The sequence below is a fragment of the Phocoena sinus genome, chromosome 6, assembly GCF_008692025.1.
Source record: "Phocoena sinus isolate mPhoSin1 chromosome 6, mPhoSin1.pri, whole genome shotgun sequence".
NCBI classification, from domain to species: domain Eukaryota; kingdom Metazoa; phylum Chordata; class Mammalia; order Artiodactyla; family Phocoenidae; genus Phocoena; species Phocoena sinus.
Window position 1 is genome coordinate 70,769,956 of NC_045768.1, and position 20,259 is coordinate 70,790,214.

The window sequence follows — 20,259 nt, forward strand, 5'->3', positions numbered from 1 at the left end:
AATCCAACAGGATGTAGTCATCTAAGTGAGTCAACTCAGGTTGAAATAAAAACCTGAGGCTCAAAAAAAAAAAAAAAACAACCTGAGGCTCAATCTAACTCCGCTTTTTAAGTCTAATAAGAGAACTTAGAGGTTTGACCCTGTACTCTATTTTGACACTTCTTAAATTGCACCAAAATATATCTAGCCACACCTCTCTGCATTTCTTTTTTAAGGGTCTAATACATAAGATTTGAATTCTTCCACAATTATTTACAGAACTATAGCTCTCGTTTTCTGACATAGTCTGCAGATAATGGTGGCATAATACTGAACAACAAGGGTTAATTCATACAGACCTCTTCATTCTGCCACCAAAAATGTTCTGACTGCACATATATGTGACAATGTGCTTGCCAATGTGGATTCCAGGAAAGTAAGGCAGGGATGGTGACTGCCCTCCAGGGAGCAGGGAGGACAGACTTTAGAGGCAGGATTAGGATGAAGGAAGCACCATGTGCTCAGTGCAACTGAGGGCCAGTGCTCAGAGCTGATGAAGAAGAGGGGCTGGGAGCTGCAGAAGGCTCCACTCTGACAAAGGTCTGCGGCTCCTGAATTTAAATGACATCAGACTTTCACTTCCTCTTTTAAAAAATTGAGTCAACTTTAGTAGTGGTCACACAGGACATTGCATAGATCAAATAAAATAAAGTTTGCAAGTTACAGGCTGAGAATCCGAACAGAGTGAATGATAGCAGCCTTTTGTATTAATACAACAAATAGTAACCTGTATAGTCCACCCTCAGCCCAGCCAAGAGAAGCGCTGACTGCAGGTCCCTTAACACTGTCAGGGGTCTGCACGTTGAGGCCCCAAGTGGAAACTCTAGGAGAAGAATTGCCTGCAGGACCGTTAAGGAGCAGAGCCCAAGTTTCCACCCTTAGAGCAGTACCTAATACATTATGGAGAGAAATCTTAACAGCAATTGAAGCTCTTTGCAGAGAACCAGCATCTATGAAAGTTGTCTGATAAAACATAGCTGCTCTGTGAATACTGTAAATGAGATAAGCAGTCCCTTTCCTCATCCTGAGCTAGTTTCAGACCACCTCTGATGCTAATTTTTAAGACACAGATTAAATTATACTTCAAAAACAAACTCATAGAAAAAGAAATCAGATTTGCGGTTACCAAAGGGCAGTGGGTGGGGAGATAGGAAATCAGATGAAGGCAGTCTGAGGTATTTTTTTTCTTAAAAAGTAAAGAGACACAGATTTTTAAAAAGAAGATTTAGAGAGAAGGAAAATGGTTAAAATGTATATATATGGTCTGCATGTTGAGTCCCCCAAATGCAAACTCTAGGAGAGGGATTGCCCACAGGACTGTGAAGCAGTCTTAGAGAGGTGCCTGGTACATTATGGAAATAAATCTTTACAGCCCTTGAATAATTTTGCAGAGAACCAGCATCTAGGAAAATTGTCTCACACACACAAAAAATGACTGCTCTGTGAATAGTATAAATGAAGAGTACCTCATCCTTAGTTAGTCTCAGACCACCTCTGGTGATATTATTTTAAGACAAAGATTGTTTTAAACGTTAAAGAGACCAGGAAATTGGTTATAAAATGTAGACGGGGGAGAGGGTGACAGGACTTTCACCTATACTTTCATCCAGGGAAGTACTTTCTCAACAGTACTTCAAAAGCTATTTCCTAGGTTAGTTTTAGGGTTAAGTGAAAAGGACTTTCTTTAAGCATGGAATGTAAGAAGGCACCAAATCTAAGATGTCAAGATAAATAATATTTTAATTCAATATTGAAAAATGAAAATGACAAAACATGCCTGCTGAACAAAACATCAAAATTTTAAATAAAGACAAGAAATGACCCTGCATTTGCATGACTGTGAGTGTCTTACAAAGGAAGGTTTCACGTTGCCAATGAAATCTGGGCAATTTTCCTTTAATCTATGAAATTCTTACCAAAGAAAATGAAAAGATCAGACCTGGTAAATGTCCTCAATGCTTTGTACAGCACACTAACTCTTCTTTGTTCCTTCCTTCCTTCCTTCCTCTCTCTTTCCTTCTTTCTTTCCTTCCTTCCTTCCTTCCTTCCTTCCTTCCTTCCTTCCTTCCTTCCTTCCTTCCTTTCTTTCTTTCTTTTTCTTTCTTCTCTCTTTCTTTCTTCTTTTTTGGGTGTGCTACACTCCATGCGGGATCTTAGTTCCCCCACCAGGGATCGAACCCATATGCCTTGCATTAGAAGCACAGAGTCTTAACCACTGCCCTTTTCTTTCTACAATGCAATCAAGATGGGGTCCTGGGAGAGGTGTTTCAGAAACCCGGGTTAAATAAAAATTATTTAAGACTGTCACAGAGTCACGAGAAATTGTCAAGTATAGAAGTGACCTTGAATATATTAATGAGTTTGCTTCCATTTGCTAAGAGAGTAAAATTATATTCTTGTCTTAGTATAAAGAAAACTATAGTTTAAATAGAGTTTAATAAAATGCTGTGTTTTGATACTCATATATTTTAATATCCTATATCTAATATTTAAAATATTTTCATTAAATATTTCAAAATATAAAAAATTAAAAAATATTTAAGTTACACATAATATAAATTAAATTTAATTTAAAATTTTCAAAATAAAATGCTGTGTGTTTTAAAATATTCCCACTTTTCAGTTATTCAGTACTTCCTCCCCCACGTTAACGCTGTATCCTTGAAAGACACCATGAAGTCCCAGAGCATCTACAGAGGCGCTCAGCTCCCGCGTCCCCGGCCCCAGTGGTGGTCGCGCTCCGACTCACCCCCAGGGCGTCCCCACCCTGTCCGGGCGTCCCATCGCCGCCGCCGCGTTCCCCTTTCTCTGGGCCGTCGCAGCACAGCGCCAGAAACGAGCCCGAATCTGTAAAATCGGCCCCAGCTCGCTCTGATTCCCAGCTTCAAACCCCTCAGAAAACGGCTTCTTTTTCCAAAATGGACTCGCTCAAGTTTCTGTGCGAAAATAAAGCACAAAACTCAGGGGCAGCCCCGAAAATACAAGGTTCCAGCTTCCAACCGGACAAAAATGTCGCTGGCGCGGCGGCGACAAAGTTCCTTCCTCAGCCCTCTGGGCTTCCGAAATGAATGTTTTTCTCTCACTATTAAAGCAGCACAAAGTTGATCTCTGAGGCTTCAACGCCTTTTCTCTCGAGCTGCCAGACCCGCTGAAAACTGCAGACTCTCAGAAATCGGCGTTTCCCTAACAAAATCGATTAAAAAAGACATCCTGCGCCGTCTTGCGGCCGCCTAGAGAAGCGCGCTGTCCCAGGACCCAGGGAAGGAACCTTTTGCTGATTGTTTAGCAGTGCCCGCCCGTTGCCCTGTGGCTCACTGAAATTCTCAATGGCCCAGATCTATTTGCTAGTGGCAGGAGTGATGCTCTGCTCCATCCCTGCTTGCTCTCTTGGCAACAAAGAAATCTTCATATATTTAAGACAGATGAAGAGGATCCCCTTTCAGTCGTGCCTAGAGGACAGAACCGACTTCAAACTTCCTTGAAAAAGAGAGAATATCACCCAAATCCAGACGACTCAAGGCACCCGTTTACTGTCAACTGATGCTCCAACAGAACTTCAACCTCTTCACCACGGAGGGCAGCCATGCTGCTTGGAACAACACCCTCCTCGATAAACTTCTCTCTAACCTTGATCAGAGGCTGGACCGACTGGAGCAGCTGAAAAAAGGCAATCTAGATTGTCGCGATTTGGGACTTGCTGCCCAGGAGTATTTCCACGGAATCCATCTCTACGTGAAGGCAAAGGAATACAGCCCCTGTGCCTGGGAGGTTGTCAGAGTGGAAACTGAAAGGTCCTTTCCTTCATGTAAGAATCCTCAAAGAAATGTCAACAAATAAAATGAAAATTATATTTGTGACACTCTCTAATCAGACTAGTGTTTGCTTAGTGTTCCAAAGCAATCTTGACTCATATTTCCTCACAAGCTGATAAATGTCTGAAATGAAAATCATACTTTTACAAAAATATATTTAGACAGAAGAACACAATCTCTTTTCTTAAATAAACAATTTCATAATAATAAAAGGTCTGTTTAGGTTTTGGGGGGGTATTGCTATTTTCAACCTACGAAGTTTATTTTCTTTTTGTGGAAAAGTTTTTAGGATAGTATGTTGTTAAAGGTATTTGTCAGTTAACTTAATGCTGGCTGCTGTAACAGGTAAACAGCAAACTGTCAGGAATTTGATCATAATAGAAATTTATCTTTTCTTCTTTTAAGGGCACAATGCAGGCCTTCCTGATCAGGTGAATATTCTGGTTGGCTCTGCTCTGAAGAGTGATTCGAGGACATGGGTACCCACTGTTGTGTGGATTTTTCCATCATCAACAGGTGACTCCAAATTTGTCTGTAGTACTTGAGTCTATACCACTCAGTGGTAAAGGGAAAAAGTCTGGCAGACCGCGTGGATGTTTTCAAGGGCCAGCACTATACACGGCAAGAGCACTTCTGCTCAAATTACATGGCCTGGATTTATCCTCATGGTAATCTAATTGCAAAGAAGTTGGGAAATTATTGGATGACTAATGGATAAGGAGACAAGTTCAGGGCATGAGACCACTTTTCATTTTTACACTATTTGTCCTAGTGACGTTCTGGGCGGGGTGGAGAGGAACAACTAATGTTCTTGTTTGCACACACTTCATTAAAAACAATCTGACAAAAAATTCTTATTCCACAGTTTCAGCTTGGGGAAGATGATATGGATGTGACTCAGAGTTCACAGCATCATAGACTATTTGAAAGAAACATTCAAGTTGATGCCCAAAGGCATGGCCTATGAGGAAAATATCCACAAGTGTAGACACATTACAAGTTGTTTCCTTATTTCCTGAGAGAGACGAGAAAAGAATGATCAGTCAGCTCCTGGCAAGTACTTGAGAATCACTGAGTGAAGGGTGAGTCTTCCACTCACCAGATCTTCCAAATATTAGAAATGCAAACTTGAAGAAAATATTCCTGCAAACAATCTTTAAAAAAATACCTCACAGGAGCTTTCCTGGTGGCACAGTGGTTAAAAATCCGTCTGCCAATGCAGGGGACACAGGTTCAAGCCCTGGTCCGGGAAGATCCCACATGCCACGGAGCAACTAAGCCTGTGCGCCACAACTACTGAGCCTGTGTTCTAGAGCCCACGAGCCACAACTACTGAGCCCATGCGCCACAACTACTGAAGCCCGCGTACCTAGAGCCCGTGCTCCACAACAAGAGAAGCCACTGCAATGAGAAGCCTGCGCACTGCAATGAGGAGTAGCTCCCGCTTGCCGCAACTAGAGAAAGCCCGCACGCAGCAACGAAGACCCAACGCAGCCAAAAAAACCCCCCAAAAAACAAAAAAAACTCACACAATATTCCATTATCACTTCCCCTGTAGAACCATGAAGAACTTTTAAAGTATCTTTAGATTACTGTCTTCTCACATCATATCTATCTAATATATGTTGGTATAATTATTTCTCCTATCATTACCATTATTGTGGATTGATGTTACATGAATATTGATTGAGCTCCTGAAATGACAGGGACTGGACTAGCTGTCTAGGAAACGGGGTTGGATAAGATGGTGTCTCTCCCTTTAAGTATTTTACAGACTTCTGGGAGGTATTCTGAGGACACAATAGGTCAGGTCACGTCTTACTATTTGGGCTTCTTCAACAAAAGAGCATAGACTGGGTAGTTTGTAAAGAGCAGAAATGTATTGCTCACAGTTCTACAGTATGGAAATCCAAGATCTGGGTGTCCGCGTGGTCCAGTTCTGTTGAGAGGCTGCTTCAGGTCTCACACTGCAGAGTTCTTCTTGTATCAGCACAGGGCAGAAGAGGGAGGGATTTATCTTGACCTGTTTTATAACGGCCCTAATTCCATTTGAGAGGTCTCCATCTTCACAGCATAATCATGTCCCAAAGGGTCCGCCACCTGATATCACCACTTTGGTGGTTAGGACATCAATATATGAATTTAAAGGTCTTTAAAGGTTACACACATCTAGAAATAAGAATATAGTCATACTGAGCAGAATGAGCAGGTTAGCAGGCAAAAAGAGTAGACGAAGGACTCAGAATCCAAACTCTTGATTTACAACCTGCCATAATGCTTTAATTATTATATGTCAAACATTGGAAATCAAACTGAAAAGGAGCCCACTGTCTCATGGGATGGAATGAAAACACAGGATGAAAATATTCATCATTTTTTGTAAGGAGTCTCCAAAAAATCTCAGGATAAAGGTAATAATTATCACATTAGTAAAGATCCACGAAAGAGTAATGTGGTAAATGTCTGGTTGCTGTGAGCTATGAGGATCAGAGAGAGTTTGAGTTTAGATCCTTGGCTCTGTATATGACACCAGTCTAGTTATTTTCTATTGTGACATACTAGTGGACAAATCAGAGACAAGGCCATCCTTGTGTGTTTAATATAGTTCTGGGCACAGGCTGAAAATTGTGCTGCTCTTGCAACTTGAATCCCTAGCCATATGCACCTTAAAGGAAAGAGAATCCAAGTGATTTTAGCAATAAACTCAGTAGGCATTATTGATATCAGCAGGAGTAGAGTGGAAATGTTAGCCATCGTCTGTTTTAATCCCAGTAAATATGCCTGTGAGGAAGCAGGTCATTCGTAAATGTCTGCCAGGAGGAGGAGAAAATCTCAGAAAGTGCTTTAGTAAAATTACTTGTTGAGTCAAAAACTACTAGAACTTATGAATTAATTAAGCAAGGTAACAGAATACAAGATTAACATACAGAAATCTGTTGCATTTCTTTACACTTACGATGAAATATCAAAGGAAAAAGTAAAAATACAATCCCTTTTAAAATCTCATCAAAAAAATAATAAAATACTTAAGAATAAACCTGACCAAGGAGGTGAAAGACTTATAACCGAGAACTATACAATATTGATAAAGGAAACTGAAGATGATTCAAAGGAATGGATAGTTATCCTATGGGCCTGGATGGGAAGAATTAATGGCCATACTACACAAAGCAATCTACAGATTCAGTGCGATCCCTATCAAATTACCCATGGCATCTTTCACAGAACTAGAACAAATAATCCTAAAATCTATATGGAACCACAAAAGGCCCAGAATTGCCAAAGCAATCCTTAGGAGAAAGAACAAAGCTGGAGGTATAACCCTTCCAGACTTCAGACAATGCTACAAAGCTAGAGAAATCAAAACGTCATGGTATTGGCACAAAACCAGACATATGGATCAGTGGAACAGAATACAGAGCCCAGAAATAAACCCACACACCTACAGTCAATGAATCTTCGACAAAGGGGGCAAGAATGTAAAATGGAGAAAAGACAGTCTCTTCAGTAAGTGGTTTTGGGGAAGCTGGACAGCCATAATTAAATCAATTAAGTTAGAATACTTCCTCACACCATACACAAACATAAACTCAAAATGGCTTAAAGACTTAAATATAAGACGTGACACCATAAAACTCCTAGAAGAAAATATAGGCAAAATATTCTCTGACATAAATCGTAGCAATATTTTCTTAAGCCAGTTTCCCAAGGCATAGAAATAAAAGCAAAGATAAACAAATGGGACCTAATCAAACTTATAAGCTTCTGCATAGCAAAGGAAACCATTAACAAAATGAAAAGACAAGCTATGGAGTGGCAGGAAATATTTGCTAGCTATGCAACTGACAAGGCCTTAATTCCCAAAATATACAAACAACTTATACAACTCAGTAACATAGAAATAAACAACCCAATCAAAATATGGGCTGAACACCTGAATAGACATTTCTCCAAAGAAGACATACAGATGGCCAATAAGCACATGAAAAGATGTCAACATTGCTGATTATTAGAGAAATACAAATCAAAACTACAACGAAGTATCACCTCACACCAGTGACAATGGCCATCATCAAAAAGTCTACAAACAATAAATGTTGGAGAGGATTTGGAGAAAAGGGAATCCTCCTACACTGTTGATGGGAATGTAAATTGGTGCAGCCACTATGGAAAACAGGATGGATGTTCCTTAAAAAAAGAAAACTAGAGTTACTATATGATCCAGCAATCCCACTCCTGGGCATATATCTGGAGAAAACTCTAATTCGAAAAGATACATGCACTTCAATGTTTACAGCAGAACTATTCACAATAGCCAAGACATGGAATGAACCTGAATGTTCATCGACAGATGAATGGAAAGAGAAGATGTGGTATATAAATATACAATGAAATACTACTCAGCCATATAAAAGAATGAAATAATGCCATTTGCAACAACATGGATGGACCTAGAGATTATCATACTAAGTGAAGTAAGACAAAGACAAATATCACATGATATCACTTATATGTGGAATCAAAAAATGATACAAATGAACTTATTTACAAAATAGACACTGATTCACAGACATAGAAAACAAACTTATGGTTACCAAAACAAAAGGGGGGAGATGGATAAATGGAGTTTGAGATTAGCAGGTACAAACTACTACATATAAAATAGAAAAACAACAAGGTCCTACTGTATAACACAGGAAATTATGTTCAATATCTTCTAGTAAACTATAATGGAAAAGAATCTGAAAAAGAATATATATATATATCTGAATCGCTTTGCTATACACCAGAAAAACTAACAAACATTGGAATCAACTATACTTCAATGAAAATAAAAAAAAATACATAGATGAGTCTATTAAAAAAAATTACTTGCGTGATTACACTGGGCTTGCTGCCAGGGATAATACAGGGAATGGATAAAGTCCAGTTACTAATGAGCTAATTTGCCAAAGATTATCACATACTACCATGTAAAGAGCAGGAATATAGAGGGCTGAGGCCACATGACTTCCTATGCGAAATAAAAGAATTCAAGATGGGAGATGAAAGTTAATTCTTTCCATGATAATAATCAATATTTATCCAGTTATGAGTCAAATACAAAGATGTATTCATTCCATTTAAAAGAACAGACTTGGATTGGAACTTCTGGAGGTCCTTAGGGAAATTTGAACATTAATGAAAAAATATGGAGAATGATTCAATTTTTTTTTTTACTTTTTTTGTTTTATTTTTATTACACACTACAAGATACACTGCATGCTACACAATACACTGCATAACCTTCTAGCAGGGGTAGACAAGCATAACTGAGTTATTTTTCATCAATCAGGAAAATGCTTCCTTAATCAATGTTCTCCAAACCCTTTGACACATGGTAACGATTAACTGCAGAGATGCGCCTATTTCTTTCCATCAAATTCCACTGTTATGAATAATGGGCAACCCTTTTTTCCTTGCCCCCGTTAGTGAACCTGTGGATGCGCGCAGTGGCCATTCCCAGGATGAACAAGCACGCGGGCATGACTGCGATCCCGGGGAGAATCTTGAACCACATCACAACAATTCAATTTTTGATGTTGCCTAAATTATGCATTCTCATTAGGGATGCTCCCATGGGTGCAAACATTAGTTTTCTGGGGTATGAACAAATCTCAGCCATTATAATGGCTTTGGTATTCAAAGGTCAACCTTATCCAACAAAGTCTTATTCCTTTGTATTCATTTTGCTCTTCAGGTTTTCTTGTATATGATGTGAGAAGCACTGACAATGAGTTCATGGAATATAAACAAATGTCACGCAGGATCAGTGCTACAACCTATGGCGACTTAACTGTTCATTACAGGACTTTCTCGCCATCATTTGCTTGATATCAAAGTCATAATGTGAGAAGTGTCCTTTACTTACTTATGAGCTGCCATTGGCTGTCTTGCGGATGCTGCTTATGTTTGAGCCTTGGTGTGATTTGGGCTTTGGGAATTAAGCACGAATAGGTTATATTTTATTATTTAATTCTACTAAAGTTATTTAGCACATCACTAATTATGCCTATTTCTAAACAGAAAACTGTTGACAATATCTAGATGAATACCTAGCAGCTAGTGAAGTTAAAAATTTTATGATATGAGTCAAAATTAATAATTACCTAAAAATAAATGCTAAGTAAATAATTTAAATTTTCAGTGGTTTTAGCAGTTCTGATGATTTTATTTAAAATATATCTATACATTGGTACTATTATGAAATATTTATATAAATTTTTATTTGAAATTATAATTTGATATATTAGTATTTATATAAGTAAATATATTACATTAAAAGTTACTCTGCATAATTAGGTAAATTTCACTCTATATCAAATACCCTATACAAATTCAAAGTAAAACAAGTCATCAAATTTTTATTGAACTGGAAAAAAAATTAGCAAGTGAGCAATAAAATGGACATTACCACAGTCCTAGCATAAATTTCAGCAACTCCCTGGAAAACAAATTCGTTTTAGGTCTCAAGAACTTTAAAAAAGGTGATGTCTTTTGATTTCGTAATTATACTTTGTCAAATCGGGTACAATTTTATACCGAAGGACATTCTCCCAACATGATTGGTAATTATGCAATTTTGAAATATTCTTCATCTAAAAAAAGTAAAATGTTAAACAAGGCTACATCCATAGACTAGAACATTATACAGTCATTGTAGATGTTCTATTTGAGTAATAGTTTTAAGTTTATTTATTTATTTATTTTTGGCTGCATTGGGTCTTTGTTGCTATGCACGGGCTTTCTCTAGTCGCGGCGAGCGGGGGCTACTTTTCATTGTGGTGTGGTGGCTTCTCTTGTTGTGGAGCACGGGCTCTAGGCGCACGGGCTCAGTAGTTGTGGCGCACGGGCTTAGTTGTTCTGCAGCATGTGGGATCTTCCTGGACCAGGGCTCGAACTCGTGTCCCCTGAATTGGCAGGCGGATTCTTTTTTTTTTTTTAAGTTGTCTTTTATCTAAATCTGTCTTTTTTTAAAAAATAAATTTATTTATTTATTTTTGGCTGCATTGAGTCTTTGTTGCTGCGTGTGGGCTTTCTCTAGTTGCGGCGAGCGGGGGCTACTCTTTGTTGCGGTGCCCGGGCTTCTCATTGCAGTGGTTTCTCTTGTTGCGGAGTATGGGTTCTAGGCGCACGGGGTTCAGTAGTTGTGGTTCATGGGCTCCAGACCACAGGCTTAGTAGTTGTGGCACACAGGCTTAGCTGCTCCGCGGCATGTGGGATATTCTCAGACCAGGGCTTGAACACGTGTCCCTGCATTGGCAGGCAGATTCTTAACCACTGCGCCACCGGAGAAGTCCCTGAGTAATTTTTAATGGCATGAGAAAATGTTTATAATATAGAGCTTAATTTAGAAAATCAGTGAGCTTCTTCAAATATATCTTTTGACTAAAAAAATGTTACTCTGCAAACTTAGTTATAAAGTTAAATTAGTGGTCAATAACTTTTTATTTTTTCTTTTTGGCCACACTGCGTAGCATGTGGGATCTTAGTTCCCCGACCAGGGATCAAACCCGTGCCCACTGCAGTGGAAGCGTGGATTCTTAACCACTGGACCACCAGGGAAGTCCCTAGTTCTCAATAATTTTTAAATATAATGTTTAGCTCAAATTTTTTTCATTCTTAACCCTGCATTGAATAAAAACAGTAAAATTTTCACTTCCTTTTTCTATGTATGCAGATATTCATGGAGTATGTAAATATTCAGTACCTATGTGTTTTCAAACTTTCATGGGGGGGCAATTAGGAAAAAGCTATCTAAGAAGGCTCTGTGGGCAGGGGAAGAGGAGGCAATAATGGAAAAAATAATGGTTGAGAAATGTTGCCATAACCCATTTGGAGAGTGCAAAGTGAAAATCAAAAACAGAAGTAGAAATTAACGTTTAGAAAATGGAAACGAATGGGTTCCCATTTAAGACCCAGGCCTGAAGGAAGGTCTTCAGAGAACCTAGAGAGCAGGGTTCACTGAGTCCCCACCTCTGCCAGGCCGGCAGCATCTGCAGGGTCCCCGATGGCCCCAACCTTGTTCTTATTCCTGGCCCTGGTGCTGCTCAGCTGCAACTCCAACTGCTCTCTGGGCTGCGACCTGCCTCAGACCCACAGCCTGGCGAACACGAGGGCCCTGATGCTCCTGCAACAAATGAGGAGAATCTCCCCCTTCTCCTGCCTGAAGGACAGAAATGACTTTGGATTCCCCCAGGACGCGTTTGGAGGCAACCAGTTCCAGAAGGCTCAAGCCATCGCTGTCGTCCATGAGATGATCCAGCAGACCTTCCAGCTCTTCAGCACAGAGGGCTCGGCTGCCACTTGGGATGAGACCCTCCTGGACAAGTTCTGCACTGCACTTTATCAGCAGCTCACTGACCTGCAAGCCTGTCTGATGCAGGAGGCGGGGCTGGAAGGGACTCCCCTGCTGAAGGAGGACTCCATCCTGGCTGTGAGGAAATACTTCCACAGAATCACTGTCTATCTGCAAGAGAAGAAGTACAGCCCTTGTGCCTGGGAGATTGTCAGAGCAGAAGTCATGAGATCCTTCTCTTCATCAACAAACTTGCAAGAAAGACTCAGGAGGAAGGAATGACACACACCTGGTTCAACAAGGAAATGATTCTCACTGCCTAACGAGACCACACTTCCACCTGTGCTGCCATGTCAAAGACTCTCATTTCTGCTCTCATCATGCCCTGAATTGAATTAATTTGTCAAATGTCTTCAGGAATATTAAGCAACATGATGTTCTACTCTACAGGCACTCGTCCCTCACAGATGCCCATGCTGATCTATCTATTTATCTATTTAAATATTTATTTATTTAACTATTTATAAAGATTACAATTATTTTTGTTCATATAATATTATGTGCACATTTACACTGTAGTTTCAGAGAAAAAATACATTCTTTGTATTTAGTCAATTTATTATTTTCTTTGTTCATTAAATTCTTTCTATAGAAAACTTCTGGTATTAGTTCCGTCTTTACAAAAGAAAACCAAGGCTGAATGTGCAATCTGATTAAACAATTGATGGTACAATTCATTTACCCATCAGTATTATATTCAAGTTAGAAGTAAAATAGACTTCCCCTAAGCCAGGTTGTATCCCTCCAGATACAGAGGTAAACACAACAAATACACCTCCTGCTCTCTTGTATCTTTGATTTTTGTAGGGAAAATAACCTAAAGACAGTATAAATAATATTTATTATGTTTAAAATTAATACTAATTAATGTTAGAAATTAATATGTTAGATTTACTGCTATAATGAGAAGGTAAAAAATTGACTTCTCTCTGCAGAAGGTACATCAGTCCATGTGAGGATATAAACACAAAAGTTGTTGATATTCTCTGTAGTTGGCTGGTAAACATCTAACTACAAATGTCTGTTGGATATTTGAGTTTGCAATTTACAAGCAATTCCATTCATTGGAAGGCATAGGAACAGAAGTGGTCAAATGAGAAGAGAGTATAGAATGAGAAAAGGACTTAAAATGAGTCCTATGGGGCTTCCCTGGTGGTGCAGTAGTTAAGAATCTGTCTGCCAATGCAGGGAACACGGGTTCAAGCCCTGGTCCGGGAAGATCCCACATGCTGTGGAGCAACTAAGCCCATGCGCCACAACTACTGAGCCTGCGCTCTAGAGCCCATGAGCCACCACTACTGAAGCCTGCATGCCTAGAGCCCGTGCTCTGCAATGAGAAGCCACCACAGTGAGAAGCCTGCACACCCCAACAAAAAGTAGCCCCCGCTCGCTGCAACTAGAGAAAAGCCTGAGCGCAGCAACAAAGACCCAATGCAGCCTAAATAAATAAATTTTTAAAAAGAAATAAAATGAGTCCTATGACTTCCAACCTTAAAAGGGAGGGGACACCACAAAGGAAGCAGAGGTGGAGTGGCCATATGATAACAGAGGAGAGAGGACGGTGATAAGACCATGTTTACAAACTGAAACTGCTTAGAAGACTCAATGCGTTTGTAAAAAATATGGATGGAAGTTGTCCCTTACATTGGAAAATAGGTGGCATTGGCGACCTTAGTGAGAGCCTGTTTGGCAGAATTAATCAGCAGAAACCATCATGGAGAAGGTGGAAGGGTGAATAAGAGAAGGCAATGACAGTTTGTATAGAAAATTGGTTTGAGAAGTTTTCCTTAGGAAGTGGAGGAGAGAAATGGGGTGGGACCTAGAATGGAAGTGGCTTATTTTTTCTTGGCGTGGTTTTCCCTTTTTTGAAATATTTTTGTCTCTGAAGAGACTCCATGGATTTGATGTCTTGACAACTCACATCAACATGTTTAATATTTGATATACTATAAATCATGACATATTTAATTACTTACAATGATTTACCATCAGTTTGATTAATAGGATGTTGAATGTCACTAAGCTGCTCTGTAGATTGAAATCATCCACTACAGGGGAAACAGATGGCACTGACCTTAGTGAGAGCTGATTTGGTGGAATTCATCAGCAGAAACCATACTGGAGTAGGTGGAAGAGTGACAAGAGAAGAGAAGAACTCCCATTGTCATTGTTTCACCTGGAGAGTCACTTTACTTCTTTCACTCTCATCATAGTCAGAGTTGCATTTGTTTTCCTTTTGCCTCAGTGCATTCAATGCAATGATAGCTTTCTATGAAAGGTGAATGGAGAAAGAAAATCAAAAAGATGTAATGAAAATTATGGAAATTAATGGTATGGCCCCTTTATGTTTCTATTTTTACTGCTCTATTTTGGTTTCTGTTTCAAGATGAAACATAAAATAATTCAGAAGCAGCAAGACAACCATTGCCCAGAATAATACTAAATGAGAAAGAATTTATACAATTATAAAGACTCAAATCAGGAAAGCAAAGAAGTCTAATTTTACCTAGCATCATATGCCCTACATCTTCACTGCTTGGCATCTTCACTGTGAGATGGAGAGTAATGAACCAAAAGGCTCAGTAGAAATGTACTAAATAATCTAATGATGCCTATTAATTGCTTTAATATAAGGTTCTTTTGGGAGGTCAGCAGAAGCTTCTGAAGGAGGTCTGATGGAAAATCTGAGAATATGATTTGTTACTATTTATACCTTTTGTAATTATTATGTACTCTGTGCTAATGATGATACAATAGTGAACAAGACGTAGACCTTTCTCCCATGGTGGTTACGTATTGAGTAGGTCTAAGAAATGATCTTCAAGAAGACCAATCCAGAAGGATAAGGCAGTGTGGCTGATGTATAAAACAAAGAGGGCAAAAACAGAGACCAGGTCATAATTAAAATGCCATTCTTAGAAAGAACATTATTTACATTAAGTTTGACTTTAACAAAAAGACTTTCCTCATTTGAAAGATCTGAATCCACTTTTTGAAACATCTGAAATTTGGTGGTCACAGCCCAGGGGCACAGGCTCACTAAAAGACTGAGACCTAATCATCAACAGGATTCCTGTATAACAGGGGATTACAACAGAAAAGAACTGCACGTGTATGATTTTATATAAGAAGTCTCTAGGGAAACCACATGACAACAGGAGAGAAAAAAATCATCAACAAAAGAGGAAGTTTTAGCTTCTGACTTCTACAGCTATGGCAAACAGTAAACACATCCCAGCTCCTAGCAAGATACATGTAAAACCTCATTCTAAAGGCCAGATTACATCAGTTGCTTTTACCTAGTACATCACGTCCAACTTTCAATAGAAATTTACAAGTCTTACTAAAAGGTGAATAACACAGTTTGAAGAGAAGGAGCAAGCATCAGACCTAGACTCAGATATAGTAGATTTAGGAATTATCAGGACAGGAATTTAAAGTGACAGTGATTAATATGCTAAGGTGTCTAATGTATTCATGTAGTAGTTATCTACTTTATCTTAGTCATACTATGTATGGTGTTTAAAATAGTTTTGTTCATATGATATCATGTTCACATTTATAATATACTCAAATGTAACAAAGTATATTCAACTTCATCTTTTCTCAAATTACTTTCTTCTTTAGTTGATGAAATTCTTCCCCAGAAGACATCTTGGATTTGTTTATTCTTAAAAAATAGCTTAAATATGCAACCAATATTGAAAAACTATGATGAATTCACCTAGCTCATTCATTTTTTCCAGTCAGTTATGTTTTAAAACTTCATATTTCTATGTCAGATTATGTGATCGTTCTGAGAATACAAAGTTGAATACAAAAGTTGAAAAAATAAAAAGCCTCTTCCTTTGGAGCTTTCAGTTTGGAAAAGAAAGAGATGAAAAATTAGTAATCATAATCAATGAATTTCAATTATGTCTCATGTTACAACGATAAGTAGAGGACAAGGGATTCTCTCACCAGAAACAGAAGGGAGGGATGTCAAGAAGGGGAAAAACAGATGTAGTCTATAAAGTGCCCAAGAAACATCTAAAAGCAGACTTCCCATTGATAGATGAACATGTGGATCTGGAAACTACAACAATGTACATTCTGGATATATTAATTTGCAACTGTTTGTTGCCTATTTGGAAATCAGGACATGGTAACAGATGTCCTTCCTTAGGAGTAGATGTGTAGAATGAGAAGATGACCTAAAGCTTCTGAAAACCTTCAACTTTTATGACTGAGACAGAGAAGAAAAGCCTGGAAAGGGCACAGAGATGGAGTAGTCAGTGCACTTAGGAGTCAACCAGGGAAGAACGATCTTCAGAAAGCATTGAAGAAGAAGTCCCTCTTCTTAGGAGCAAAGCTATTATGTGATATCTTCACTCTTATCCTGACCAATTCTGTTAGGGTAGCTGAATTGAGGAAAGATGTCAGGTCAGCCTCCTACCTAACCAGTCAGCCCAGAAGGCTCTGTGTCTTTCAACTGAGCAAATCCTGGTATCTTTCACCTGGGCTATCTCAGTATCTTTCAAATGGGGAGGGGGGCACTTTATTCCCAGTGTCTTTCAAACAGGCTCCGAAGTTTCTTTCAGTTGGGGGCACTCCCCCCGAGGATCCTTCAATTGAGGGGCAGGTATCTGGTATATACTACCAAATAAAACTCAGGATCATCAACCAAGAATTGGGAGATTCAAGAACCAGGAGACACTCACCCAGATTCATCTGGACTCTGCAGGAAGGTGGATGGGCACAAGAGGCGCTACTGGTACCAACGCTCCATATCCTCATAGAGTTGAGGTGAAGGAAAGAAGTCTGTTCTGGGTCCCTTCCTTGTTCGCCAAAGCTGTCCACTGAAAATAACACACAGCACGAGGGCTGTGACTTCAGCTTTTCTTGAGGGGCAGGGATGTGGTGAGCGTGCCCTCAGGCAGGGAGTCCAGGTTAGGAAGGGGACTCTGTCACTCTAGAGGAGAGGGTGTGACTAGATGTGATCTCTCCCTTGTGAGTGAGGTGTTGCTGAGAAAATACAATTCTCTTGGAATTAGGACCTCCACATCCATATTCTCCTGAAAAGAACCAGTATTCCTGGGGATACTGGCCCAGCCTGTGGAGGACTATAGGTCTCCAGTAAAAAAATGGTGGAAAGAAAGGGCAATGTCTATAATAGTCCTGACGTTGTGGTCCCCCTGCAGCATAACCACATAGACATGAAGGAACATGTTCTAGAAGGAAAGGAAACATGGGAGAAGCTCATGGACTCATAGTAATCAGCCTGTGCTGTGAATCAGGCAGTAAATAAAACCCATCTTTTGGAGCTCTGAGCACATTGCTGAGTTGAGGGCATGCACTTAGTTTCACTGTGGTCCAGGTGAAGTGCTAAACTTCTGGACTTCTGGTCTCTCTGCTGATGGCACTGGTGATGCTCTGCTCTGTTCCCCACATTTTACCCATTAGTGAATGTCGTCTTAATTTCTTCCTCCAATCATTTCCCATATTCATGTAAGTTGGTAGCATAAGATAGGTTTTTGTTACCTTGAATCCACAGAGCCATTAGCTCTGTGTTTTCCACAGAGGACTCCCTGAAATGTTTGTAATTCAATCACTATCTGGTGCAGGGGCCATAACTCTCAAGGGTCTTGTCTATCACGCATCTCATAAATTTATGGTGAGAAATAATGGAGCAATCTACATGAATCACCGGGGATAATTAAATGTGTTTATTTTATATTTATTAGAATTATTAATTTTATTGATCACTAGGATCTCAGAAGTAATTGCCAGTTGATAATTTCATTTTATTTGTTGTATAAAATAATCAGAATATTTGTTATTTGGTCAACTCATCTCCACATTTGGACGTGGATGATAAATTACTGAAAACATAGAGAATTTGTAACAGCGAGGTATGAGACAACAAGTGAACATTAGTGTGTTAGAAGTAAAGTATAGGGCTTTCCAGAAAATAAGTGATGGTTCAATACATGTGATTTGCACAGGTGTCTATGGTGTGGATAGGGAGGTGGAGTTTGGAATCTGACATATTAGGTTTTGAAACCTGGATTTGCCATTTACTTATTAGATTGTTTTATTTATATAAACTCTTAGCAGGTGGCTCTTTGGAAATGAGAATATTAACAAGTCAGTTTCAACTATGTTGGAAGGATTAAATAAGTCCCTCAGAAAAAGCAAAGGAATTTGTAGCTGGTATCATCATCATTTTTGATAAAGACTAAAGTCTGTGGAATCTGTCTGGTAGGTCCTTGGTGATCTTGTTCACAGTAGCATTGTAACACTTAATTAGTAATCAATTCAGGATGAATGTGCCATAATAAATGAAGGCAGCATCAAGGAATGTGTTCTTTATCCTCAAATAAATGTTGGGAATGAAAAATATTCTGATGAACCCCTGCCATAACCACAATACCTTGGGATCTTATCACCAGACTGAATGTTTGTATGTATCCAAAATTCATACATGGAAACTCTAACCCTCAGTGTAATGGTATTAGGAAGCGGGGGTGTTTGGGAGGTCATTAGGATTGGATGAAGTTAGGAGGCTGGAGCCCTCATGAATGGAATTAATGCCTTCATGAGACTCATAAGACAGCTTGCTTCCTCTCTCTGCTCTCCACCACGTGAGGATACAAAGAGAAGTTGTCAGTGTGCAACCCAGAAGAGGGCTCTCACCAGAACTCAACCTTGCTGGCATGCTGATCTCAGACTTCCAGGCTCTGGAACTGTGACAAATAAATTTCTGCCCTTTATAAGCCACCCAGTCTCTGGTACCCTGTTAGAACAGCCTGAACTAAGACACACGGCATCATTCAGTTAGCTCCTAGAATACACTAGTTGAGGTTGTGCCTAAATAGTTCAAGTTCAAATCATACATGACCGAGATGAAATTGTCACGTACAGTTATTCTCAATTCCTTTCTTGAAAAGAAGAACTGATATCTGTGCTCACAGGTTAAAAATCACAGAAGCTTAATCAAAGAGAGAGAGGAACCATGGCCCATCTAAAAGATATGAGTACTAATGAGAGAAAGGAAATGGCAAGAAGTAGACTGAGGCTACAAGAAAGAATACACTGGTGTTTGGTTCCTTCCAAGGGATAATCCCAAATAAATTTGTAAAATTATTCTTATTCTAGTTTTTGAAAATGTTTTGGAGGCCACTTAACCAACTGTTCCCTAACTATGTCTTGGTGTAAATATTTGCAGCAACCATTCCTTTAATCAGTAAACAGTCAGAAAAAGGGGCAATGAAATTTGCCAATTTGCTGAACTTCATTTACCAGTGAAAGTCAGTGATGCTCAATAACTTGAGAGTCAAAATATTTTTCATAATCTCAGTTTTCCTTTCAACTTTTTGGAAATAAATTTATTTATTATTTATTTTTGGCTGCGTTGGGTCTTTGGTGGCTTCTCTTGTTGTGGAGCATGGGCTCTAGGAGCGCAGGCTTCAGTAGTTGTGGCATGTGGGCTCAGTAGTTGTGGCTTGCAGGCTCTAGAGCACAGGCTCAGTAGTTGTGGACTTAGTTACTCCATGGCATGTGGGATCTTCCCGGACCAGGGCTTGAACTCGTGTCCCCTGCATTGGCAGGCAGATTCTTAACCACAGCACCACCAGGGAAGTTCTCAACTTTTTTAAAATTAATTTTTATTGGAGTATAGTTGCTTAACAATGTTTTGTTAGTTTCTGCTGTACAGCAAAGGGAATCATTTATACGTATACATTACATCCCCTCTTTTTTAGATTTCCTTCCCATTAAGGTCACCACAGAGCATTGAGTAGAGTTTCCTGTGCTATACAGTAGGTTCTCATTAGTTATCTATTTTACACATAGTGGTGTGTATATGTCAATCCCAATCTCCCAATTTACCCCTCCCCCTTCCCCCCTGGGTATCCATAAGTTTGTGTCTCTATTTCAGCTTTGCAAATAAGTTCATCTGTACCATTTTTCTAGATTCCACGTATAAGCAATATTATATGATATTTTTCTCCTGACTTACTTCACTCTGTA

General features: G+C 39.3%; 1 protein-coding gene and 2 pseudogenes across 1 annotated transcript; 2 read left to right on the top strand and 1 right to left on the bottom strand.

Annotated features, from left to right (window-relative positions):
* The first annotated feature begins 3,365 nt into the window (after positions 1–3,365).
* On the top strand, positions 3,366–3,876 carry LOC116755012 (annotated as a pseudogene).
* A 5,191-nt stretch (positions 3,877–9,067) lies between these two features.
* Positions 9,068–9,466, bottom strand: LOC116755927 (annotated as a pseudogene).
* Positions 9,467–11,607: 2,141 nt separating this feature from the next.
* On the top strand, positions 11,608–12,483 carry LOC116756115 (interferon alpha-1-like). Its single transcript, XM_032636387.1, has one exon. The coding sequence runs from the start codon at positions 11,902–11,904 to the stop codon at positions 12,469–12,471; it is 570 nt and encodes a 189-aa protein (XP_032492278.1). The 5' UTR covers positions 11,608–11,901; the 3' UTR covers positions 12,472–12,483.
* Positions 12,484–20,259: the final 7,776 nt, after the last annotated feature.

Bases quoted from the DNA above. Each gene is read 5' to 3' on its own strand.
- LOC116756115 (XM_032636387.1), top strand. From the start codon at position 11,902: ATGGCCCCAACCTTGTTCTTATTCCTGGCCCTGGTGCTGCTCAGCTGC.